This window comes from Protopterus annectens, chromosome 12.part0 (assembly GCF_019279795.1).
Source record: "Protopterus annectens isolate FY-2018-M chromosome 12.part0, PAN1.0, whole genome shotgun sequence".
In the NCBI taxonomy this organism is placed as follows: domain Eukaryota; kingdom Metazoa; phylum Chordata; order Ceratodontiformes; family Protopteridae; genus Protopterus; species Protopterus annectens.
The window spans coordinates 1,170,544,352-1,170,570,075 of NC_056746.1; the positions used below are offsets into that span (position 1 = coordinate 1,170,544,352).

The following is a 25,724-nucleotide window of genomic DNA, read 5'->3' on the forward strand; positions in this document are numbered from 1 at the left end:
TCCAGAGCTATGAAAGACTATAATACACTTAGTGCATTTCTAAATGCAGCATTTTTACACTGCAGAAGAAGCTGCGTATGCGAAAAACAAACAATGACTAACAAAATTTCTAACAAAAAATATAAAATTCCACATATGACACTAAGTATAGGAAAAACATAAGTTTCATGGTATCTGGAAAATTAATGTGCCATAACACTAACTCACCATAACTTTTAATTTTTTTATATTTACTAGCTATAAAACCATCAAGTTACTGAGTGCTGAACTCAGGATTTATTTTAGTTATATTCAGATGCACTAAAATTATTATGAAATTACAGTAATGTTCCAAAAATGCATTCAATAATCATAATAGTACGGCTGTGTAAGAACGTACCGTAACAGTAGAAGACCTACTGATCATTGTTGGTGGTATTTCAAACTGTTGGGTTATCTTGTAAAATACCTGGATGGCTGGCTGGGGTAACAATGCCAAAACCTTCCATAGAGCCATACGTCAGACATATAACCTATGCCGGCAAACGTAAGTGTGCATAAGTGGACATATGTGTGTGAAAATCTCAGACTATCTCAAAGCCAAGAAACCTGCAGACATCTGAGGATACCAGATAGGTATAGGTCTGCTAAAAGGTGAAAAGGCAGAAAAAGGTTCCCCTAAGTCTATGAAAAGTAAGACAAAAACCTAGTTAAAGAAAAAGCTAAAGGGAGATGGCAAAGTGGGATAGAAAGTACAGTTGTGTACACTTACCATAAATGTAGATGTTTGAGTGTATTCACTGTTGCAGTCATCACATTTGGGTTATCTGCTTGCAGTAGCCCTCAGTCGGCCTGATTATCAAAGTCTTGGGTCCTGCATCGGTTGCTGTCTCATCTTCCATGACGTCAGGTAGTCAGGGGTATAAAGCATGCAGCCGACATCATTACATCAGTTTTTCTTGCCCCAGTTGTCAGGTGTCCCCATAATGGGAAGCAATTAAATATATATACATATACACAAGGTTACACCTCCAACAAAAAAGCAAATACACCAAAAAGCTTTAAGCATAGTAAAAAGGAATAGAGATATAGCCAAAAGAAGTCATGGGGCTGGAGGTAGGGTAACCAGGACTGCAACAGTGAATACACTCGAACATCTACATTTATGGTAAGTGTACACAACTGTACTATGTTCTTCATGTTTCACTGCTGCAGTCATATTTGGGTAGATTCCCAAAGTTAAGGATGGGAGGAGGAAATGAGATAGCATTAGGACCAGCATTAGGACCAGCTATAAGGCCCTGCAAGACTGCAGTGGCAAAGCCAGCTCTGGACTTAGAAAAAATTGGCAAATGGTAATGCTTGGTGAAAGTATGTACAGAACTCCAGGCAGCAGCTTCTAGGATGTCCCTGGTAGGGACACCTCCGAGAAAGGCTGTAGAGGTAGATGCAGCCCTGGTTGAATTTGGTCTTATCACCTGTGGGATAGGTTTTCCATGATGCTTATAGCAGAAATAAATGCAATGGCCTATCCATTTAGAAATGGTTGGCTTTGAAATGGCCTTCCCCTCTGCCCCTGCAGCAAATGCCACCAGCAGCTGTTCAGATTTCCTGAGAGATTTAGTCCTGTCCAAGTAAAATCTAAGTTGTCTGTGCACATCTAAGGAGTGCAGTATATGTTCCCCTTTGTTCTGGGAATCAGAAAAGAAGGTTGGCAAGTGAATGGACTGATAAAGAGCCACACTGGATACTACCTTGGGCATGAAGGAGGGATTGGTCATGAGGGACACACTGTATGCATGAAAGATGATGAAAGGCTCCACTACCATAAGGGCCTGTAATTCAGACACCCTTCTTGCTGAAGTGATGGCTAAAAGGAAGGCTGTTTTCCAAGAAAGGAATTTCAACTCTGCATTTGCAGCTGGCTCAAAAGGAGGTACAGTGAGTTTTTCCAATACAAAGTTAAGGTCCCAGGCAGGAGTTGGGGCTTTGCTGGGTGGTCTTAAGTTTTTGGCCCCTCTGAGGAACTGCTTGAGCAGTGGATGGGAGAAGAGGGGTGGTTCTGTGTTGTAATGACCTGAAATGGCTGAGACATGAATTTTGATGGAGGAAAAGGAAAGGCCCTTGTGAAGCATCTCAGTTAAGTATTGAAGGATCTGAGGTAAATTGGGCGCTCCTGTGCCAATCCCCTGAGTTTGGTTCCAGGAACAGAATTTTTTCCATTTTTCAGCATAAGATTTTCCAGCACTAGGCCTCCTTGCCTCCAGAATGACATCCAACACTTGCTTACTGAGGGATAGTAACGGAGAGATCAGGTAATTAGCCAGGCTGCCAGGTTCAGGGTTTGAAGCTGAGGGCGCAGAATCTGGTCCTCCTGCTGGAACAGCAGGGTAGAAGTCTGAAGCAGGTGCCATGGTGCCAGCATTGACACAGTGCGCAAGAGGGGATGCCAGTGTTGGTGTGGCCCGTCTGGTGCAATCAGTATCGTCCTTGGTTTGTCCTGTTTGATCTTTAGTAGTACCTTGGAGAGGAGAGGCAGAGGAGGAAATGCAAAAACTGATACATTTTTCCAGGTGAAGGACAGGGCATCCACTGTCCAAGCTTGTTTGTGGGGAGTACTTGTGCAGAATTTGTCCAATTGGTAGTTCTGGGAGGAGGCAAACAAGTCCATCTCTGGGCTCCCCCATTTGTTTATCAACATGCTGAATGTTTTTGGTTCCAATTTCCACTCATGTGGGTTCATGAGATTTCAGCTTAGTTCGTCTGCCAGTGTATTTATCTTTCCTGGCAGGAATCGAGCCTGTAGGTGCACTTGGTAGCTCAAGGCTGTGTTCCTCAGAGCCATGGCTAGTCTGCAGAGAGGGTATGAATGGGTTCCCCCTGCTTGTTTATGTACCACATAACAGTGGTGTTGTCCGTCTTCACCATTAATTGTCCTGGAAGAATGTGGTCCTTGAAGGCTGTCAGAGCATTCTGTACAGCTAACATTTCTTTCTGATTGATATGCAGGTGCATTTGACTTGGGTTCCATTTGCCCTGAATGCACTTCTCTGCCAAGTGAGCCCCCCCCATGCATAGTCTGATGTGTCTGTTGTTAGGGTTTGGGCGGTAGGGGGTAGAGTGAATGGCAGTCCCTTGTTTTGGTGGCAGACCTCTGCCCACCAAAGGAACTCTTAACTGTAGGCAAGGTATGACAGGAATCATTGCTTCTAGATTATGAGACTGTTGACACCATAGGCTTTTTAGATACCATTGTAGTTTCCTCATATGCAGTCTTGCATATGGAATTAGGAGAATGCAGGAGGCCATGAACCCCAAGGCTTCTTGCAGACAGCAAGGTCTTTGTGGCCATTAGTTTGAAGTAAGCTGTGAAATGAACTTGTTTCTCTGGCGTGAGGAAAGCCATCTGGGAAGTCGTGTTCAAGCTTGCTCCCAGGAATACAATTTGTTGACAGGGTACAAGATGTGATTTATTTTCATTTATGGTGTACCCCAGAGAAGTTAGCACCTTTTGTACAAATGCCAGATGGTTCAACAGTATGTCCTGACTTTCTGCCTGAATTAGACAATCGTCCAGGTATGGGTATATTTGAATATTTCTTTGCCTGCAAAATGCAATGACTGGAGCTAGGCACTTTGGGAATACCCTGGGTGCAGTAGATAAGCCAAAGGGCAGTGCAGAGAACTGATAGTGCATGAAGCCTGGTTTGAAGAGTAGGTATCTTCTGCAAGTGTCCCTGATTGGGATGTGCAGGTAGACTTCCTTTAAATCCAGTGTTGCCAACCAGGCATCCTTGCCTAGCATAGGAAGCAACTGGTGACTAGTTAGCATCTTGAATTTTGGGATCACCGAAAAAGTGTTTAGTATAGAGTGGATGCCAGGAGTTGTCTTTTATGAGCACCAGGAAAAGAGTAGAAACCTTGTCCCCTTTCCTCTTCTGGGACAGTGTGACTAGCCCTTATACTTAAGAGAGAGAACTTGCTTTTAAGCCTCTGCCCACTGATTTGGGGGTAGATCTGGCCAACCTTTTGGGGTTGGTAGTGTGTGGAAGTGAAATCTGTATCCTTGGGAAACTATGTTTAAAACCCTTTTGTCCTGGGTAATGAGTTCCCAGGTTGTTGCTTGCAGAGCAATCTTTCCCCCTACAGGGGCAGTCAGTTTACCATAGGGGAGAGTAGAAGTATAGAAAGTCTTACTTCTCCCTGCTTTGGAAGTGGGAGCCCCCCACTGCTTAGTCCTGTGCGTACCTTGGGACTGAAGCCTGGGTATTCTGCTGGTTCTGGGTTTGGACTGAGAAGGCCTGGAAGAGGCAAGAAAGGACCAATTCTTAGAGGGCCAATGCCTACTAAATCTTGTAGGCTGTACTTGCAGGAAATATTTAACAGTTTGCATAGATTTAGCTTTTTCCTCCATCTTTTTAAGTACTCCTACTGCTTTGTTGCCAAACAGGCGGTCCTGGTTTAAGGGAGCATCCAGCAATTTAGCTTTAACATGACCTTGCAAAGATTGCTCCTTAAGCCAAGCATGCCTTCTAAGTACAGACCCAGTGACAGCAGCCCTGCAAGATGCCTGTAGTGAATCAAAACTACATTGCAAAGTATGTTTTCCAACTTGTTCAGCAGAATGCATTAAATCCTGTAAATCCTTATTTTCAGCACAATCAGGAATCATCATAATTTCTGTTTAAGCAATCCAATAATATGCTGCTGATACTTTTAACATATGAAACTGGCAGTTTAAGGCCCTAATGGCCAAGGTTGCAGAAGTGTATATCTTCTCACTCCATCTATCCAGTGCCCTGGAATCTCTATCAGAGGGGGTAAGATTTTTTGAAGTAGTAGCCTTAATGCCCTTGGGTCCCTGTGAAATGGTCTCAGGATCCGCAGTTGGATTTTTAAAGAGGAACTTGTGAGAGTCAGGAACCCTGTAATATCTATCTGGTTTTCTGGGAGCAGGAGGTAAGGAGTCAGGGGCAAAGCTAGATTCCGAAAAGGCAACACCAACAATGTCCAGTACAGGGGGATAGCTAAAGGCCTGTATTGGGACAGGAATAAGAAATCCCTAAGCCTCTTTTTCCTGGCTTTCCCAGCGAAAATGCTCCCTAAGAGTATGTAAGGTTTCACAAAAAGAGAAATCCTCTGGAGAGGAAGCAGAGGGAATAGAGCCCTCTGCATCAGAATCCTCATAGGTAGATAAGGGTAAATCGTGGTCATCAGAGGAGAAATATAGTTGTGTACAATTACCATAAATGTAGATGTTTGAGTGTATTCACTGTTGCAGTTATTACATTTGGGTTATCTGCTTGCAATAACCCTCAGTCGGCCTGATTAACAAAGTCTTGGGTCCTGCGTCTGTTGCTGTCCCTTCTTCCATGACGTCAGGTTGTCAGGGGTATAAAACATGCAGCCGACGCCATTACATCAGTTTTTCTTGCCCCAGATGTCAGGTGCCCCCCTAATGGGAAGCAATCAAACCTATAAATACAAGGATATACCTCCAACAAAAAAGCAAATACACTAAAAAGCTTTTAGAGTATAATACGTGAGAGTAGAAGTATAGGCAAAAGAAGAAAGGGGGCTGGAGGGAGGGTAACCAGGACTGCAACAGCGAATACACTCGAACATCTACATTTATGGTAAGTGTACACAACTTTACTATGTTCTTCGTGTTTCACTGTTGCAGTCATTACATTTGGGTAGATTCCCAAAGCTAAGGTTGGGAGGAGGAATTTAAACAGAATTAGGACCAGCTATAAGGCCCTGCAAGACTGCAGTGGCAAAACCAGCTCTGGATTTAGAGAAAATTGGCAAATGATAATGATTGGCGAAAGTATGTACAGAACTCCAGGTAGCAGCTTCTAGGACGTCCCTAAGAAAGGCTGTAGAGGTAGATGCAGCCCTGGTTGAATGGGGTCTGATGCCCTGTGGGATAGGTTTTCCATGGTGCTTATAGGAGAAATGAATGCAGTGGCCTATCCATTTAGAAATGGTTTACTTTGAAATAGCCTTCCCCTCTGCCCCTGCAGCAAATGCCACCAGCAGTTGTTCAGATTTCCTTTGAGGTTTAGTCCTGTCCAAGCAGAATGTAAGTTGTCTGTGCACATCTAAGGAATGCAGTATCCATTCCCCTTTGTTCTGTGGATTGGAAAAGAAGGTTGGCAAATGAATGGACTGATTAAGAGCCACACTGGATACCACCTTGGGCATGAAGGATGGATTGGTTCTGAGGGGCACCCTGTCCGCATGAAAGATGATGAAAGGTTCAACTGCCATAAGGGCCTGTAATTCAGATACTCTTCTAGCTAAAGTGATTGCTAAAAGGAAGGCTGTTTTCTAAAAAGGAAATTTTAAGTCTGCAGTAGCAGCTGGCTCGAAAGGAGGTAGAGTGAGTTTCTCCAAAACACAGTTAAGGTCCAAGGCTGGGGTTGGAGCTATCCTGGGTGGTCTCAAATTTTTGGTCCCTCTGAGGAACTGCTTGAGCAGTGGATGAGAGACGAGGGGAGGTTGTGTGTTATAATGGGCTGAAATGGCTGAGGCATGAATTTTAATGGAGGAAAAGACAGGCCCTTGTGAAGCATCTCACTTAAGTATTGTAAAATCTGAGGTAAATTGGGCGCTGCTGTGCTCATCCCTTGAGATTGGTTCCAGGCACAGAATCTTTTCCATTTTTCAGCATAAGATTTTCTAGTACTAGGCCTCCTTGCCTCTAAAATGATATCCATCACAGGTTTACTGAGGGATGGTAAAGGAGAGATTATGTAATTACCAGGCTGCAAGGTTCAGTGTTAGAAGTTTAGGGTGCAGAATCTGGTTCTCCTGCTGAGACAACAGGGAAGGGAGTCTGAGGCAGGTGCCATGGGGATAACCGTGACACACTGCACAGGAGGGGGTACCAGTGTTGGCGTGGCCAGACTGGAGCAATCAAAATCATCCTTGGTTTGTCCTGTTTGATTTTTAGTAGTACTTTGCAAAGCAGAGGCAGAGGGGGGGGGGGGCATAGACTGATAGGGTTTTCCAGCTGAAGGACAGAGCATCCACTTTCCAGGCTTGTTTGTGGGGAGTCCTTGTGCAAAATTTGTCCAACTGGTAGTTCTGAGGAGAGGCAAACAGGTCTATATCTGGGCTCCCCCATTTGCTTGTCAACATGTTGAAAATCCTTGGTTCAAGTTTCTAGTAGTGTGGGTCTATAAGGTTTCTGCTTAGTCCTTCTGCCAGTGTATTTAATTTTAATGGCAGGAATTGAGCTTGTAGGTGCACTTGGTAGATCAAGGCTGTGTTCTACAAAGCCATAGCTAGTCTGCGGAGGGGGTAAGAATGTGCACCCCCCTGCTTGTTTATGTACCACATAACAGTGGTGTTGTCCATCTTTACCATAAGTTGTCCTGGAAGAATGTGATCCTTGAAGGCTGTCAGAGCAGTATGTGCAGCTAACATTTCTTTTTGATTAACATGCAGGTGCATTTGACTTTGGTTCCATTTGCCCTGAATGCACTTCCCTGCCAGGTGAGCCCCCCCATGCATAGTCTGATGTGTCTGTTGTTAGGGTTTGGGTAGCAGAGGGTGGTGTGAAAGGTAGTCCCTTGTTTTGGTGGCAGGCCTCTGCCCACCAAAGGGACTCTAGGTGTAGGCAAGGTATGATAGAAATCATTGCTTCTAGATCCTGAGAATGTTGACACCATAGGCTTTTTAGATACCACTGTAGTTTCCTCAAACGTAGTCTTGCATATGGAATTAGAAGAATGCAGGAGGCCATAAACCCCAAAGCTTGCAGTATTTGTCTTGCAGAAAGCAGGGTTTTTGTGGCCACTTGTTTGAAGTAGGCTGTCAAATGAATTTCTTTCTCTGGCAAGAGGTAAACCATCTGGGAAGTTGTATTCAAGCTTGCTCCCAGGAATATAATTTGTTGACAGGGTACCAAGTGTGATTTCTTTTCGTTTATGGTGTGCCCCAGACAGTTAGAACCCTCTGTAAAAAGGCCAGATGTTTTGATTCAAAAGTATGTCCTGGCTTTCTGCCTGAATTAGACAATCGTCCAGGTATGGGTATATTTAAATATTTCTTTGCCTGCAAAATGCAATAACTGGAGCTAGGCACTTTGTGAATACCCTGGGCGCAGTAGATAAGCCAAAGGGCAGTGCAGAGAACTGATAGTGCGTATAGCCTGCCTTGAAGCATAGGCTTCATCTGCAGGATTCCCTGATTGGGATGTGCAGGTATGCTTCTTTTAAATTGAGTGTTGCCAACCAGGCATCTTTGCCTAGCATAGGAAGTAATTGGTGAAGAGTCAGCATCTTAAATTTTGGAATCTCCAAAAAGGTGTTTAGAGTGGACAGGTCCAGGATAGGACACCATGAATTGTCTTTTCTGGGTATAAGGAAAAGTCTCGAGTAGAAACCTTGTCCCATTTCCTCTTCTGGTACCAGTTGAATAGCCCCCATGCTTAAGAGAGAAAGTACTTGTTTCTGAGCCTCTGCCCACTGATTTGGGGGTAGGTCCGGCCACCCGCTTGGTGTTGGCAACGTGTGGAAGTGAAATCTGTATCCCTGGGACACTGTATTTAAACCCCATTTGTCCTAGATAATGAGTTCCCAGTTCTTTGCATGAAGAGCAATCCCCCCCCCCCAAAAAAAAGGGGCAGTCAGTTGATAAGTGCTTGGAAATTTTAAAAGGAAGTCATTGAGACAGTTTACCATAGGGGGGAGTCTTATTACTCCCAGATTTGGAAGTGGAGGCCCCCCACTGCTTAGTCCTGTGCGCTCCCAGGGACTGAAACCTGGGGGTTTTGCTGTGTCTGGGTTTGGCTTGAGAAGGCCTGGAAGGGGCTGGAAAGGATCAATTCTTAGAGGGCCAGTGCCTACTAAATCTAGGAGGCTGAACTTGTAAGAAATCTTTAACAGTTTGCATAGATTTAGCTTCCTCAGCCTTGTTGCCAAACAGGCGGTCCTGATTTAAGGGAGCATCCAACAATTTAGCTTTAACATGATCAGGCAAAGATTGCTCCTTTAGCCAAGCATGCCTTCTGAGCACAGACCCAGTAACAGCAGCCCTGCAAGAGGTCTCTAATGAATCAAAACCGCATTGCAAAGTATGTTTTCCAACTTGTTCAGCAGAATGCATTAATCCTGTAATTCTTTATTTTCCACACAGTCAGGAATCAACATCATTTTCTGTTTAAGCAATCCAATAACATGTTGTGGATACTTTAACATATGAAACTGGCAGTTTAAAGCCCTAATGGCCAAGGTTGCAGAAGGGTAAACCTTCTTACCCAATCTATCCAGCGCTCTGGAGGGTAGGATTTTTAGCAGTAGAAGCCTTAATGCCCTTGGGACCCTGTGAAATAGTCTCTGGATCCACAATAGGATTTTTAAAAAGGCACTTGTGTGACTCAGGGACCCTGTACTATCTGTCAGGTTTTTCTGGGAGCAGGAGACAAGGAATCAGGGGCCAAACTAGATTCTGAAAAAGCATCATCAACAATGTCTAGTACAGGAGGAATAGCTGAAGGCCTATGCTAAGGTAGGAGTAAAAAATCCCCAAGCCTCTTTTTTGAATTAGAAAAAGCATGGCTTTCCCAGTGGAAATGCTCCCTTAGAGTATGTGAGGTTTCCCCAAAAGAAAAATCCTCTGGAGGGGAAGCAAAGGTAATGGAGTCCTCTGCATTAGAATCCTCATAAGTAGATAAGGGCAAATCCAGATCATCAGAAGAATCAGAAAAAAACAGAATCCTGGTCAGAAGATTCATAAACAAATTCAGTCCTAGTCCTCTTAGAAAGGGGGGGTTGGCTACCCCTGATTAGAGTTATTAGATCTTCTGCAAGTCCGTAGGCCTGAATACACCCTCAGAAGCTGGTGCCTGCACAGCGGCTCCGGACCCATCCAAGGTAGAGAAATCCGTGGGTTCCATAGTTAAAAGCATCTTGCGGCATACCGGACTCCGAATGGGTCTCAGTAGAGGCCTGCGAATCAGAAGTAGCAGGTATCGGGGGCTGCGAAAGCGCCTCACTGAGTACCAGCGAACTGACAAACTGGCTTAGAAGAAGCGCCATTGGCAGTTTTGGACCTCGGCAGCCTGCCTCTGTCTTTATCTTTGCGTTTTTTCGGAATCCCGGTAGTCGGATGGCTAACTGATGACATTTCTGGATAATTAAACCGAGAACCAAAATATTTAGAGGCGAAAATATACAGACGACGGATAGTGCTCTGATTAAATAAAGCACAAAACCGACAGCAAGGTACATCATGGTCAGGGCCTAGGCAAGGAATACAATACAAATGAAAATCTTTATGAGGTATTTGCTTTCCACAAGTAATGCAATTATTAACTTTTACTGACATCGGAAAGGAGCAAGAAAAAGTTTCCCCAACGGGGTACTTCGCTTTATTTGAAGACTTCGGTTCTGAAACTCAAAAATGAAAATTTCAGGAGTCAGCCGACCGGCACTTGCAAACTGCTTCCACTTTGGGCACCGCACAGAAAGAAAGACTGATGTAATGGCGTCGGCTGCATGTTTTATACCCCTGACGACCTGACGTCATAGAAGGGACAGCAACCGACGCAGGACCCAAGACTTTGTTAATCAGGTCGACTGAGGGCTACCTCCAAGCAGATAAACCAAACGTAATGACTGCAACAGTGAAACACGAAGAACATCAGGGGCCAAACTAGATTCTGAAAAGGCAACAACAATGTCTGGCAACAACAATGTCTAGCACAGGAGGTATAGCTAAAGGCCTATGCTGAGGCAGGAGTAAGAAATCCCCAAGCCTCTTTGTTGAATCCGAAAAATCCTTGCTTTCCCAGTGGAAATGCTCCCTTAAGAGTATGTAAGGTCTCACCAAAAGAAAAATCCTCTGGAGGGGAAGCAGAGGGAATACAGTCCTCTGCAACAGAATCCTCATAAGTAGATCAGGGCAAATCCAAATCAGAAGAATCAGAAAAATCGGAATCCTGTTCAGAAGATTTATAAACAACACGAAGAACATCAGAAATTTCAGAATCCTGATTAGAAAAATCATAATCAAATTCAGTCCTAGGTCTCTTAGAGGGGGAAGGTTGGCTTCCCCTGATTAAAGTAATAAGGTCTTCAGCCAGTCTTATCACTTGTTTTTTAGGCTTAGAGGCCTGACCATGTGGTCTGGGCGTCTGTTTTCTAGGCATGGATCAAGTTTTAGGCCTTGAAGAAGATGACGTCAGTTTAATATGTAGGCCTGAATACACCCTCAAAAGCCGGTGCCTGCACATCAGCTCCAGACCCATCCAAGGTAGAGACATCTGCAGGTTCCACAGTTGAAGCATCTCGCGGCATACCAGACTCCGAATGGGTCTCAGTAGAGGCCTGCAAATCTGAAGTAGTGGGTATCAGGGGCTGCGAAAGTGCCTCACTGTGTACCGGCGAACTGGCGACTAGCTTAGAAGCGTTGTCGACAGTTTTGGACCTAGGCGGCCTGCTACTGACTTTATCTTTGCGTTTTTTCGGTAAGTCGGTAGTCGGGTGGCTTACAGAAGCCATATCTGGGTAATTGAACTGAGTACCAAAATATTTAGAAGCGTAAATATACAGACGACTAACAGTTCGTTGTTTAAATAAGGCACAAAACCAACAGCGAGATACGTCGTGGTCAGGGCCTAGGCAAGGAATACAGTACAAATGAAAATCTTTATGAGGTATTTGCTTTCCGCAAGAAATAGAATTATTGACTTTTACTGACATCGGTTTAGAGCAAGAAAAAGTTTCCCCAACGGGGTACTTAGCTTTAGTTGAAGACTTCAGTTCTGAAACTCGAAAACAAAAATTTCAGGAGTTGGCCGACCGGCACTTGCAAACTGCTTCGGGCACCGCACGGCAAGAAAGACTGATGTAATGGCGTGTGCTGCATGCTTTACACCCTTGACTACCTGACGTCATGGAAGATGAGACAGCAACCAACGCAGGACCCAAGACTTTGATAATCAGGCCGACTGAGGGCTACTGCAAGCAGATAACCCAAATGTGATGACTGCAACAGTGAAACACGAAGAACATCACTGCAACCAAGATCAGGAGGACATCTACTGTTAGGTTACACTCTTAGACAAAACTTTATGATGTCACTCAGACAAAACTTTATGATGTCCTTCCTTAGATCAATGTTGCAGTATTAGTGAATGCTGAGGGGTCAGTCAGCTGTCCATTAATCCAGTGAAAAAGTACAGCTGTATACACTTACCATAAATGTAGATGTTCGAGTGTATTCACTGTTGCAGTTGTCACTTGTGGGTTATCCCTGCTGTGGTAGTAATACCAGAGTCAATGTTTTTCTGCGTCGGTTGCTGTCGCACGCTGCCTGACGGCAGGTCATTAGTGCTATAAAGGAGAGCAGTCAACGCCATTACATCAGTTTTTCTTGCCCTAACCCATCAGATGCCCAAGTAAATATAGTAAAGTGCTCCTGGTGGCTAAAAGCCACCTTTTGAAACTTATGTATCCCTAAAAAAAAAAAAAAAAAAAAAAAGATATAAGGGGGACAGAGGGTGGGAAACAGGACTGCAACAGTGAATACACTCAAACATCTACATTTATGGTAAGTGTACACAACTGTACTATGTTCTTCGTGTTTCAATGTTGTAGTCACCTGTGGGAGGTTTCCCAAAGCTGAGGATATGGGTGGTAGGCTTAGTAAGATACCTAGGAATGGGTCAGCATGCCCTGCAGAACTGCAGAGGCAAACCCTGCCCTAGCCTTAGAAAACAGAGGTAGGTGGTAATGCTTGGTAAAGGTATGGACAGAAGTCCAGGTGGCAGCTTCCAGGGTGTCTCTGGTGGGAACTCCTCTGAGGAATGCTATGGAAGTGGAGGCTGCCTTAGTGGAATGGGTTCTAATAGACTGGGGGGGGGGGGTTCCCATGCAATCTGTTGCAGAAATGGATACCATGTGATATCCATTTGGAAATGGTTTGTTTAGAAATGGGCGTCCCCTCTGCCCTTGGGGCAAAGCTGACAAGTAGTTGGTCCGTTTTCCTGAAGGGTTTGGTATGGTCCAGATAGTATCTGAGCTGTCTGTGCACGTCTAGTGAGTACATAATTCTCTCCCCCTTGTTTTGAGGGTTAGGAAAGAAGGTGGGTAGATGTATGGCCTGACAGAGTTACATTAGATACCACCTTGGACATAAAGGAGGGATTAGTCCTCAGGGAAACCCTGTCTGCATGGAAGATGATGAAGGGCTCAATAACCATCAGTGCCTAAAGTTCTGACACTCTCCTGGCTGAGGTGATTGCTAGGAGAAAAGCAGTCTTCCAGGACAGGAAGTTTTGCTGAAGCAGCAGGTTCGAAGGGTAGTAAAGTAAATTTTTCCAAAACATAATTCAGGTCCTAGGCTGGAATGGGTGGCCTTCTGGGAGGTTTGATCTTAGAAGCCCCTCTGAGGAATTAATCAAAGGATGGGAGAACAGGGGCTGTTCTGTATCAAAATGAGCTGAGATGGCTGAGGCATGGATTTTAATAAAGGAAAAGAAGAGGCCACTATTAAGTAGCTCCGCTAGGTAGTCCAAGATAAGAGGGATGGAAGGTTGTGAGGTATTGTCCCCCTCTGGACTGGCTCCAGTAGCAAAATCTTTTCCATTTTCCTGCATAAGATTTTCTGGTGCTGGGCCTTCTGGCCTATGTGATAATGTCTAGGGCCTGTTTGCTTAACAGGGGCCCCTTGTTTGCCTTTAGAGTATTAGCCATGATGACAGTTTGAGAGTCTGCAAGTCTGGGTGCAGCATCCCCCCCCCCCACCTCAGTTAAGAGGCCTGAGATCAGGGGAAAGCTGCCTGGGAGGCTGTAAGGTCAGGCTGCACAGTAAGGAGTACCAATGTTGTCTGGGCCAATCAGGAGCAATGAGGATGGCTTTTGGTCTCTCCTCCCTTACTTTGATCAGTACCTTTGGAATAAGAGGCAGAGGAGGGAATGCATATACAAAGAGGGTGTTCCAGGGGAAGGTCAATGGATCCACCTTCCACGGTAGGTGGTGATACTCCCTGGTACAGAATTGTTTCAGCTGATGGTTGAGGTGTGAAGCAAAGAGATCCACCTCTGGAGTCCCCCACTCCTGAGTGATCTGTAAAAAGATTTTTATGTGGAGCTGCCATTCGTGTGGGTCCAGTAAGTTTCTGCTTAAGTGGTCTGCCAGGGTGTTGTTTATCCCTGGTAGGTATTGGGCTATCAGGTGTAGTCCCATCAAAGAGGCTGTCAGACATAGGTTCATGGCTAGCATGCACAGAGGGTAAGATTGGGTCCCTCCCTGCTTGTTGATATACCACATTACTGTGGTGTTGTCTGTTTTGATAAGGAGAACCCCGGGCATGAGATGGGGTTTGAAGCAAGTCAGAGTCTTTTGTACTGCCATCATTTCCTTCAGGCTGATGTATAAGGGAAGGAGCTGTGCATCCCAAAGACCTTGCATGCACCTGCCTTTTAGGCGAGTGCCCCAAGCTGTGTTTAAGGTGTTGGTGGTAATGATCTGCACTGTTAGGCGACGGGTGAAAGAAAGACCCTTGTTCTGAGCACAGGCCCTCGCCCACCAGAGAAACTCAGCCGTTATTCAGGAGATAGAGGGAGAGAGGTCTCTAGAGGCTGAGAGTGCTGACACCAAAGGTTCTTTAGGTACAGCTGAAGTTCTCTCATGTGAAGCCTGGCCAGAGGAATTAGAAGGATGCAATATGCCATGTACCCAAGGCTTGAAGGAACTTCCTGGCAGTAAGGTGAGATCTGGAAGCCAGCTGGGTGAAATAGGCAAGAAGCCCTGCTTTTCTGGGGACAGGAAGGCTATTTGGGATGCTGTGTCCAGCAGTGCTCCCAAGAAAATGATCTTCCTGGGGGGTGTTTGCTTTAACTTCTTCTCGTTGCTGGTGCACCCTAAGGAGGTTAAGGTGGGTTTTGACAAAGAGGAGGCCCTTGAGGAGGTTTTATTTGCAGTCTGCCTGAATGAGGCAGTCATCCAGATAAGGGTAAATTTGTATATTTTTCTGCCTGCAGAAGGCTATGGCTGGGGCTAAGCATTTGGTCAATACCTTGGAAGCAGTAGAGAAGCCAAAGGGTAGCGCAGAGAACTGAAAGTGCTGTGAGCCTGCTCTGAAGCGAAGGAATTTCCTGCAGGATTCCCTCATGGGGATGTGGAGGTAGGCATCTTTTAGATCTAGGGTTACTAACCAGGCATTTTTTGTCAGCACAGGCAGCAGCTGCTGTAAGGTTAGTTAGGTTCAGAATGGATAGATTCAGGACAGGGTGCCAACTGCCCTCTTTTCTGGGAACTAGGAATAGTCTGGAATAAAAGGTTTTGCCTGTTTGATCTGAGGGGACAGGTTCTACTGCCCCTTGGGATATGAGAGTTTGGACTTGTTTCAATGCCTCTGCCCACTGATTTGGAGGTAAGCCTGGGTACCCTCTTAGAATTGGGAGTTCATTGAAGGAGAATTTGTATCCCTGAAAAATTATCTTTAAGACCCACTGGTCCCTTGTTAGAGAGCTAATTTTCTTTGCAGAGAGAGAGCCTTCCTCCTAGTTTTTGGTGAGCAAAAAGAGGACAGAGGGGGGAGAGGGAGACATTGAGAATTTTTGCCATAGAGGAATGGCTTAGATCTCCCAGTCTTTGGAGTGGGAGTGGTCTACTGTTTGGTTCTCTGCTGTCCCTGGTGTGGGAGTCTGGGTGGTCTGTCCCTGCGGGGCTTACCTTGACCCTGTCTGCTAAGTGCAGGAAAGGACCAGTGTTTTGAGGGAAAATTCCTGTTGAACCTAGGAGGTTGAACCTGAAGGAAATCTTTTACTGTTTGCATAGATTTTGCTTTGTCTTCCATCTTTTTAAGCACCTCTTCTGCTTTTTCTCCAAACAAGCAGTCCTTATCCAATGGTGCATCAAGCAATTTAGATTTGACATGATCAGGGAGAGGTTATTCCTTCAACCACACATGACTCTTAATGACAGATCCTGACACTGCTGCCCTGCTAGAGGCTTCTAGGCCGTCATATCCACAGTGTAATGAGTGCTTTAGCCACTTGACAAGTACAGTGCAGTAAATCTGCTAACTCTTTCGAACTGGCAGAGTCAGGAAAAGTAACAGTTCCAAAGTGGGTTGCTGATATTTTAACATGTGGAACTTACAGCTGAGAGCTTTAACAGCCAAGGTTGCAGAGGTGTATACCTTTTTACCCCATCTGTCCACAGCTCTGGAGTCCTTGTCAGAAGGAGTAGGATTTTTTGTAGAACTAGCTTTAGCTCCTTTTGGTCCCTGTGTAATGTTCTCCGGGTCAGCAGTAGGATTTCTGTACAAGTATTTGTGAGAATCTGGTACTCCGTAATACCGGTCAGGTTTTCTGGGAGCAGGTGGGAGGGCATCAGGAGTTAAACTGGATTCCTGGAAGACATCATCAATCACTTCTTAGATAGGAGGGATGGCCAAGGGTCTGTCCTGGGACAGGTCTAGAAACTCTCTCAGTCTTTTTTTAGACTGCGGGAAGTCCTGGGATTCCCAGTGGAGATGTTCCCTGAGGGTGTGAAGGGTTTTTCCAAAGGAAAGATCTTCTAGTGAGAGGCAGAGGGAATGGATTCCTCTGCATCTGAAACCTCATAAGCAGTCAGAGGTTGCTGTTCCTCTGCAAACTTTGAATAATCAGACTCCTCAGAATCCTGTTCTGTGAGTGTATTAGGAGAAAGATCTCTTCCTTTTAGAAGTTGTGGCCTGACTACCCCTGATACGGGAGATAAGATCCCCTGCCATTTTAAGCATTTGAGTTTGGGGAGGAGGAGCAAGATTAACATGGTTGCTAGAGGTAGTTTTCCTGGGAATGGCCTTGCTTCTAGGCCTAAGTGAATCCATCGGTCTGAGAGGAACAGTAGTCAGAAGAGAAAATGTTGTTTTTTGTCTGGAATCGGTAGTGTGAAAGGCCTCCTCGGAAGCCGGTGCCTGCGTTGCGGCTCCGGATCCAACCGAAGCAGAGACAATCAAAGGCTCGGAAGATGAAGAAGATTTCTGTGGCATACCGGACCCCGAAAGGGTCTCAGTAGAGGCCTGCGAAGGTTTCAAATCTGGCATCAGGGGCTGCGGAAGCGCCTCACTGAATTCTGGCAAATTGACGTCCTGCTTAGCGGTAGCGTCGTCGGAAGGCTTGGCCTTGTGTGGTCTGTCTCTATCTTTATCCTTACGTTTCTTCTGAATGTCTATGGAAGTTTGGCTGACTGACGCCATTTCAGAATGTGAAGATGGAAGATGAAAATACCTGGCTACAATAACAGCTCTACGATGAATGGTTCTCACATTAAAGTGGGCCCAGAACCGGCAACGGGGGATGTCGTGATCTGGGCCTAAACAAGTGACGCAGTCTGAATGGACGTCTCGGTGTGGTATTTGCTTTCCACAGGCGAGACAATTGTTAACTTTTTCGGACATAAGTTAGTGCAAGAAAAAAAGGATCCCCAATTAGGTACTTCGCTTTAGACGTTTTCAACTGTAAATCAAAACTCTGGTAGCGACCGACAGGCACACTTGCAAACTGCTTCTGCTACGGGCTCCACATCAAGAAAGACTGATGTAATGGCGTTGACTGCTCTCCTTTATAGCACTGATGACCTGACATCAGCCAACGCAGAAAAACATTGACTCTGGTATTCGGGCTGGCCGAGGGCTACCACAGCAGGGATAACCCACAGGTGATGACTGCAACAGTGAAACACGAAGAACATCTGACCTGGTAAAGAAGGCTCTGTATCTAGAGAAAGCATCTATCCTGTAATGCTTGGCAAAGGCATGTTCAAAGGACGAAGTTGCTGCCAAGAAAAGACTTTTGTCACAGAAACTGCAGCAGCTCCTCTAATGAAAAGAGGATTTGATTATTACTATTATAGTAAAATTATGATTTTTTTTTTTGTGTGTGACCTAGTCTGAAGTCTGCCAAGAACTGCAGTAACCATCTCCCAAGACTGCTCCTAATCAGTGTGAAGGTGGCTTTCAGAATATATGACGGGTATCCTAAGTTGCCTATAAACAGTCCGTGAAACGGAATGTAATTTGTAGTGAAAGAGAATGCAATGTATGGTACAGTTCCATCACTAAATTAACATACACACAAAAACTAGATTTTTGTGTACTCTGTGATGTACTGCAGGCAACTTTTGAGATCCATGGAAAAGAACATTAACTCCTTTGACTACAAAGTCATATTCCTTTCCTTTTTAATCTACCCCCAACAGCATATACCAATGCTGCCACTACCAACATCTTGCAAGTCTCTATATAACTTGCAATGCATCATCGTCTGTATTCATATAACACGAAGGCGGTGACAAACTGTTTCTTCTGTTTATTCTGTAACAGACCATATTAAGCCACTTTGCCTCATTTTTATTCTTACTTCTTACCTGTGATTTTTTCTAGCATTGACACATCCTGTACCTCTTGGGGTAATGATGCAATTTTTTGTCGTACTGCAGCATCTCCTGACGCAGCATTTTCCAGATCTTGTAGAGCTTTAATCAGTTCTTCTGTCTGTGGGTCAACAAAGAAAAAGGAAGTCCAGTAATATTCTGAATCATGGAGTATAAGTAAATTATAGACTGGAGCTGCCTGTATGTTAGCCCTTCATGTCTGTCAAGCTAATTACAGTTTAAAGTACTAAGTGTACCAGCTAATATTCCACAGGATGCTTTTCAGTGGACAAAGTAATCCTAGTTTAGTATTCTTCAATGATGCCTGACAGCATTCATATCACAAACATACAACTGGGGAACCTGGGCTCAAAGTGAGGCCAGTCAAGAATATCTTAATAAATAATATGGTTAGATCCAAAAGGCATTTCTTCTCCAGTGATAAGTAGTTCACAAAAATCATTAACATGACATAAGGCTAAACTGCTAAATCAGAAGACTGCTGTCCATGAGATGACCTTTCTCAAAATCTACCTTCCTGTCCCACCAACAACCTACATAAATATGATAGATGTGTGTACACTTACCAAAACAACCGATTTTCAAGAAAAGCGTCTGCCTTGAGTCTACCTCGGGAATTCATTTCTTAGCTCTCTTGCATTCTCTTAAAAAATCTTAGTTAAACTCCACACATGATGAAGGCGTTCATCTACTAAACCATACTAGTACCTATGTGCTTGGATTAAGGGTGACAAATACCAGTTTTGACCATATGCACTGCAGGTACCATCTTGGGGAAAAAAATATATCATAGGTTCATAGGAACATACTAGGCTAATGACCACTGGGGCCTTTACAAGCCTGGTAATATGCAACCTAAATGTACCCCCCCCCCCAAGGGCTATTTTGCGTTATTTTAAGGGGTGTATGTTAGTTAGGCATGATTTAACAGATGCTTCTGTCCATCAGAGACCCAAGTAGCAGACCAAGGGTGAACTTCCCATCCACTGGTCCAGAAGGGCTCAGCTTCATGTGGATGGGAAGCCTATTCCAGAGAAAGCACAGTTTTGTACCTACCATAAATGTAGATGTTCGAGTGCTAATACAGCTGCAGTCATAACAGATGGGTTCTCCTGCCATCAGGCGGGTCCTCGGTCGGCCGAATTCCAAAGTCTAGGTCCGGCGTCGGTTGTCGTCGCTTCTTCCCTGACGTCAGTGCGACAGGGGTATAAAAGAACCAGCTGACGCCATTTTCTTCAGTTTTTCTTGCCCCAGATGTCAGCTGCCCCCAGAAAGAAGGCAATACATAAAATTATGTAATAATGCAATGCAATATAATCAAAGACCAGTAGTTGCAAGCAAATACACCATAAAAGAAGACCCCTAGAGGGGAAGGAGGGAGGGAAAAGTACAGTTTTGTACCTACCATAAATGTAGATGTCCGATAGATATGCAACTGCAGTCATAACATATGGGTTATCCTGCCTCAGGCAGCCCTCGGTCGGCCGGATTCCAAAGTCTGGGTCCGATGTCGGCTGATGTCGCATTTCTCTCCGACGTCAGAGCGGCTGGAGTACATAAGCATCAGCAGACGCCATTTTCTTCAGTGTTTCTTGCCCCAGATGCCAGGTGCCCTCCAAGGAAGGCTGTAATCAAATTGGAAGACAAAAACAGGATTCCAGACAAATAAGTAAGCAATAAACAGATACACCATAACAGATATCCCCAGCTAAGAGAAACAGGGATAGGAGTGGACCCAAGGCATAGAGGGGTATGGAGGGAGGGAAAATCCGACTGCAGTTGCATATCTATCGGACATCTACATTTATGGTAGGTACAAAACTGTACTATGTCCTTCAACATATGGGTAGAATACCATAGCTTAGCTGGGGGAGGAGGAATGCTCTAGGAAAGAGATGGTGTGGCAATCAAACCCTGCAGGACTGCCGAAGCAAAGCCTGCTCTGGATCTGGAGTATAGAGGGAGATTGTAGTGTTTGGAGAATGTATGCACGGAGCTCCATGTAGCAGCTTCTAGAATGTCCTTTGTAGGCACCCCTCTTAAGAATGCTGTAGAGGTGGCTGTAGCTCTGGTGGAGTGTGGTCTGACATTGGCTGGAACAATCTTCCCATGAAAGGAATAACAAAATCTGATGCAATTTCCAATCCATTTTGAAATAGTCTGTTTTGAAATTGCTTTTCCTTGTACTGCAGGGGCCTAAGCTACAAAAAGTTGATCAGACTTCCTACTGGTCTTGGTTCTGTCCAGGTAGTAGCGAAGTTGTCTGTGAATGTCCAAGGTATGTAACAGTCTTTCCCCTTTGTTCTCAGGATTGGGGAAGAAAGCAGGCAGATGAATAGCTTGATTTAAAGAAACCCTAGATACCACCTTTGGCATAAAAGTAGGGTTGGTTCTTAAGGAGACCCTGTCTCTGTGAAAGATTATGAACGGTGGTATTGCCATTAGGGCCTGTAGTTCCGAAACCCTTCTTGCTGAGGTAATTGCCAACAGGAAAGCTGTCTTCCATGAGAGAAATTGTAAGTCGACTGAAGCTGCTGGCTCAAACGGAGGTAGAGTCAGTTTTTCTAGGACAAAGTTGAGGTCCCAAGCTGGCACTGGAGCCTTTCTTGGTGGCTTAATGTTCTTGATACCCCTGAGTAATTGCCTTAGCAAAGGATGTGAAAACACAGGCGGATCAGTGTTAAATCTAGCTGAAATAGCTGAAGCATGTATCTTTATGGAAGAATATTAGAGCCCATTCTGTAGCATATCTGCCAAATATTCCAGGATGAGTGGGATGTTCAATAATGATGCATCATGCCCCTTGCTGGTATTCCAAATGCTAAATCTCTTCCATTTTGCTAAGTAAACCTTTCTGGTGGATGGTCTTCGAGCTTCTGTTGATATCCGCTGAACTTCCTTGGAGAGAGATAGATTGAGGTTATTCATGGGATCTCCCAGGCTGTTAGCTGCAGTGTCTGAAGGTTTGGATGCACTGTTTTGAAGTTGTGTTGAGTCAAAAGTAGAGGCCATTGGGGAAGGGCCCACTTCTTGTTGTGACATATGCTCCGTAGTAGTGGGTACCAGTGTTGTCTTGGCCAGTCTGGCGCTATTAGGATCCCCTTGGGTCTCTCTGCTTTGATCTTTAGTAATACTGTGGTCATCAGTGGCAGAGGTGGGAATGCATAGATTTTTAGGAAGTTCCAGTTGAATGAAAGAGCATCTATTTTCCAAGCTTGTGGATGGTATGTCCTTGAACAGAATTTTTGTAGATGATGGTTGAGGTGAGAGGCAAATAGGTCTACTTCTGGCCTGCCCCATGTCAAGGTGAGTTGTGTGAAGATCTTCGGATGTAACCTCCACTCGTGTGGATCTGTGAAATTCCTGCTTAGGCTGTCCGCCAGCACATTGTCTTTGCCTGGAACAAACTGGGATTGTAACTGTATGTTTAGGCTCAGTGATTTTTCCCAAAGATTCATTGTCAGTCTGCAAAGGGGGTAAGAAAGGGTGCCCCCTTGCTTGTTTATATACCACATCACAGTGGTGTTGTCTGTCCGTATCAGTAAATGGCCTTGCTGAAGTTGTTGTCGAAAGGCCTCGATGGCATGCATTACTGCCAGCATTTCCTTTTGGTTTATATGCAGATGTGTTTCCTTTGGAGACCATTGTCCTTGTATACATCTGCCTTCCATGTGCGCCCCCCATCCAAGGTCTGAGGCGTCTGTGGTCATGGTCTGTGTTATCTGAGGTTTTTTGAATGACATACCTGTGTTTGCCTGGCTTACTGAGGCCCACCATAGGAATTCCTTTTGTAGGCATGGAATGAGCGGTATGGTTGTCTCTAAGTTGCTGCTGTGCTGAGACCATAGACTTTTTAGGTACCATTAAAGCTCTCTCATGTGTAGTCTTGCTAATGGAACCAGGAGAATGCAGGATGCCATGTAACCCAGGGCCTGTAGGAATCTCCTTGCAGTCATCTGGGTGAGTTTTGCCAAACCTTTGAAATAATGAGTTAACTTCTCTTGCTTGTCTTCTGTCAGGTAAGCCATTTGAGAGGCTGTGTCTAGATTGGCTCCTAAGAAGGTTATTTGCTGGGATGGTTGAAGTCTTGACTTTTGGAAGTTGACTGTGTATCCCAGAGCCTGAAGTAATTGTATGACATAGTTCAAGTTTTTTGTCAACATCAATTTGTCGTCCGCTTGTATGAGGCAGTTGTCCAGGTACGGGTAAATTTGGATCCCCTGGAGCCTGCAATGAGCAATTACTGAAGCCAGGCATTTTGTGAATACTCTGAGCGCAGTAGATAAGCCAAATGGCAATGCTGAGAATTGATAATGCTCTGGCCCTGCAAGAAATCTGAGGTATCTTCTGCAGCTGTGTCTGATAGAGACATGCAGGTATGCCTCCTTGAGGTCCAGAGTAATCAGCCAAGACCCCTTGCCCAGCATGGGAAGGAGTTGCTGTAGAGTCAGCATTTTGAACTTTGGTACTATGAGAAAGGTGTTTAATGCGGACAAATCCAGTATTGGTCTCCATTGAGTTTCTTTTCTTGGAACAAGGAACAGTCTTGAGTAAAACCCCTGGCCTTGTTCTTGTTGTGGAACTCTTTCTATTGCTTTTATCTGAGCAAGCAGAGAAATTTGCTTGATAGCCTCTGCCCTCTGGTTTTGTGGTAGGTTTGGCATGCCTTGTTTTCTTGGTAAGGTATGAAAATGGAACCTGTAACCTTGGTCTATAATGTCCAAAATCCATTTGTCCTTTGTCAATCTGTGCCAATTGTCTGAAAACAGAGATAATTTTCTGCCCAAGGGAGCTTCTATTTGCTCCTTGGTAGGCGGACGTAGAGGAAAGTCATTGAGATTGTGCCTGTGGGGCAGGGGAGACCCCTGTGTCACTTCTTTGGTTTGCTGGCTGCCATTGTCGTCCCCTGTAAGGACCTCTGTATTGTCCTCTTCCTCGGCCACGCCTGTTTTTACCCCTTTGAAATTTTTCAGGATTAGGAAAGGACCAGTTTTTTGAAGGCCAATTCCTACTGAATCTGGGGGGCTGAACCTGGAGGAAATTTTTAACCGTCTGAACTGATTTTGCTTTTTCCTCGATGGACTTTAACACATCTTTAGCATTAGCACCAAAAAGCTTGTTCTTTTCCAAGGGTGCATCCAGAAGTTTTGCCTTAACATGATCTGGTAGAAGTTGTTCTTTTAACCATGCATGTCTACGAATGACTGCCCCTGTCATAGCTGCCCTACATGAAGCTTCCAGTGCATCATATCCACACTGCAGAAAGTGATTGCTGACTTGCTGAGAGTTATGTACAGCTTCCTGCAAAGACTTCCTGTCTAAAGGATCAGGAGAGGCCAATGTTTTCTGTAAATCATCTAACAGGAAATCCTGATATTGTAACATATGAAAGAGGCAATTCAAAGCTCTCATAGATAAAGTAGTGGAGGTGTAGACCTTTTTCCCCATCTCTCTAATGACCTAGCTTCCCTGTTGGAAGGCAAGGGATTTTTAGAGGTGGAAGCTGAAACACCTTTAGGTCCCTGAGAAATAGTTTCTAAATCAACAGTATGGGCCCTGAATAAATGGGAATGTGTTTCTGGGACCCTGTAATATCTGTCTGGCTTGGCTGGAGCAGGAGGAAGAGAATCAGGGTAACACTGGAGTCAGAATATAAATCATCCAAAACATCAAGCACAGGAGGAATAGCTAAGGGCCTGTGCTGGGGCTTTTTAAGGAAAGTTCGAAGGCGCTTTCTGGAATCAGAATATTCCTGACCTTGCCACTTGAAATGTTCCCTCATGGTATGCAGAACTTCCCCAAAAGAAATATCCTCAGGAGGGGAGGCCGAGGGGATGGAATCCTCTGCATCCGAGTCCTCATAGGTCTGGAAGGGCTCTTCCTGGCAATCGGAGTGGACAGAGTCCTCAGAATCTTCATCTGAAGGGATAGGGTCAGAGGGTTCAACCCGGGGCCTCATCAGAAGGAGGCTGGGATCCTCTCTCAGGATGGGCCTGTGAACCTCTAATCATGGAAATTAAGTCTGCGGCCATAGTCATGATTTGTGTCTCAGTAGTAGGCAGAGGTAAGGCTTTAGCAGTAAGGTGCTTGGTCTTGCTGGCTGCCTTAGCCTGAGTGTAGGCCTTAACAGACATGGCCATAGGAGGCCTGGCAGCTCCACGTGCAGGAGTGACCTTATCTACAGCAATGGTCTCGGGCATTTCCTCGGTTTCAGTATCCGGAGGAAAATCTATAACTGGCGTCGGAGTGGTATCCGGTATCGGAGTCGGTATCACGGTGTCTTCAGTTCGGAGCGGTGGAATAACCGTCTCAGGGGGAACCGGAGCACTCGCGGTAGGTTTTGGTGTGGAGTCGGTGGTAGACGCGGGCCGAGGATGTCTGTCCCGGTCTTTTCGTTTCTTGGGAGTTTGCGATGTCGGAAGTTCCGACGGCATTGTATAAGCAAATTTTTCGCCGAAAAAATCTTTAGCGAACTCCGCCCGGCGCCTGAGAGTGCGCTTATTGAAGCGAGCACAGGCGACACAGGCTGAGACGTCGTGGTCTGGGCCAAGGCAAGGAAGACAGTAAGAGTGGAAATCCTTATGAGGTATTTGTTTACCACAAGAAAGACAATTGTTAACTTTTTCAGTAATTTCTGACATCGGCTGAGGCAAGAAAAGGTCCCCAACGGGGTACTTAGCTTTTTTGATGACTTCGGATTCGAAGAATACAGGAGCTGACCAACCGGCACTTGCGAACTGCTTCTGCTTCGGGCACCGCGCAGCAAGAAAGACTTAAGAAAATGGCGTTGGCTGATGCTTATGTACTCCAGCCGCTCTGACGTCGGAGAGAAATGCGACATCAGCCGACGTCGGACCCAGACTTTGGAATCCGGCCGACCGAGGGCTGCCTGAGGCAGGACAACCCATATGTTATGACTGCAGTTGCATTCTTGAAGGACATCCTGGACTGCAGCTGTATTAGCACTCGAACATCTACATTTATGGTAGGTACAAAACTGTACTATGTTCATCGTGCATACAGCTGCAGTCATAACAGATGGGTAGAATCCCAAAGCTAAGAAAGGGGTGGTAGGCACTAGGTGGAGCTAGGAGGAGCCAAAATGCCCTGCAAGACTGCAGTGGCAAAGCCTGCTCTAGATTTGGAGTATAATGGTAGGTTGTAGTGCTTGGAGAAGGTATGCACAGAACTCCAAGTGGCTGCTTCTAAAATATCCTTGGTAGGAACTCCTCTGAGGAAGGCTGCAGAGGTGGCTGTGGCCCTGGTAGAATGAGTTCTAATGCCTGTAGGTACAGTTTTGCCATGAAATGAATAGCAAAAGCGTATGCAGTGGGCTATCCATT

General features: G+C 45.2%; 1 protein-coding gene across 5 annotated transcripts in view; it reads right to left on the bottom strand.

Moving 5' to 3' along the window:
- RPRD1B (regulation of nuclear pre-mRNA domain containing 1B) overlaps positions 1–25,724 on the bottom strand; it is an 866,932-nt gene that overhangs the window by 394,448 nt on the left and 446,760 nt on the right. For all 5 annotated transcript variants that reach the window (XM_044090202.1, XM_044090200.1, XM_044090199.1 and 2 more), the window contains one exon: positions 18,355–18,481. In XM_044090202.1, coding sequence (XP_043946137.1) covers positions 18,355–18,481 — 127 coding nt within the window. The remainder of the gene's footprint in view (positions 1–18,354; positions 18,482–25,724) is intronic.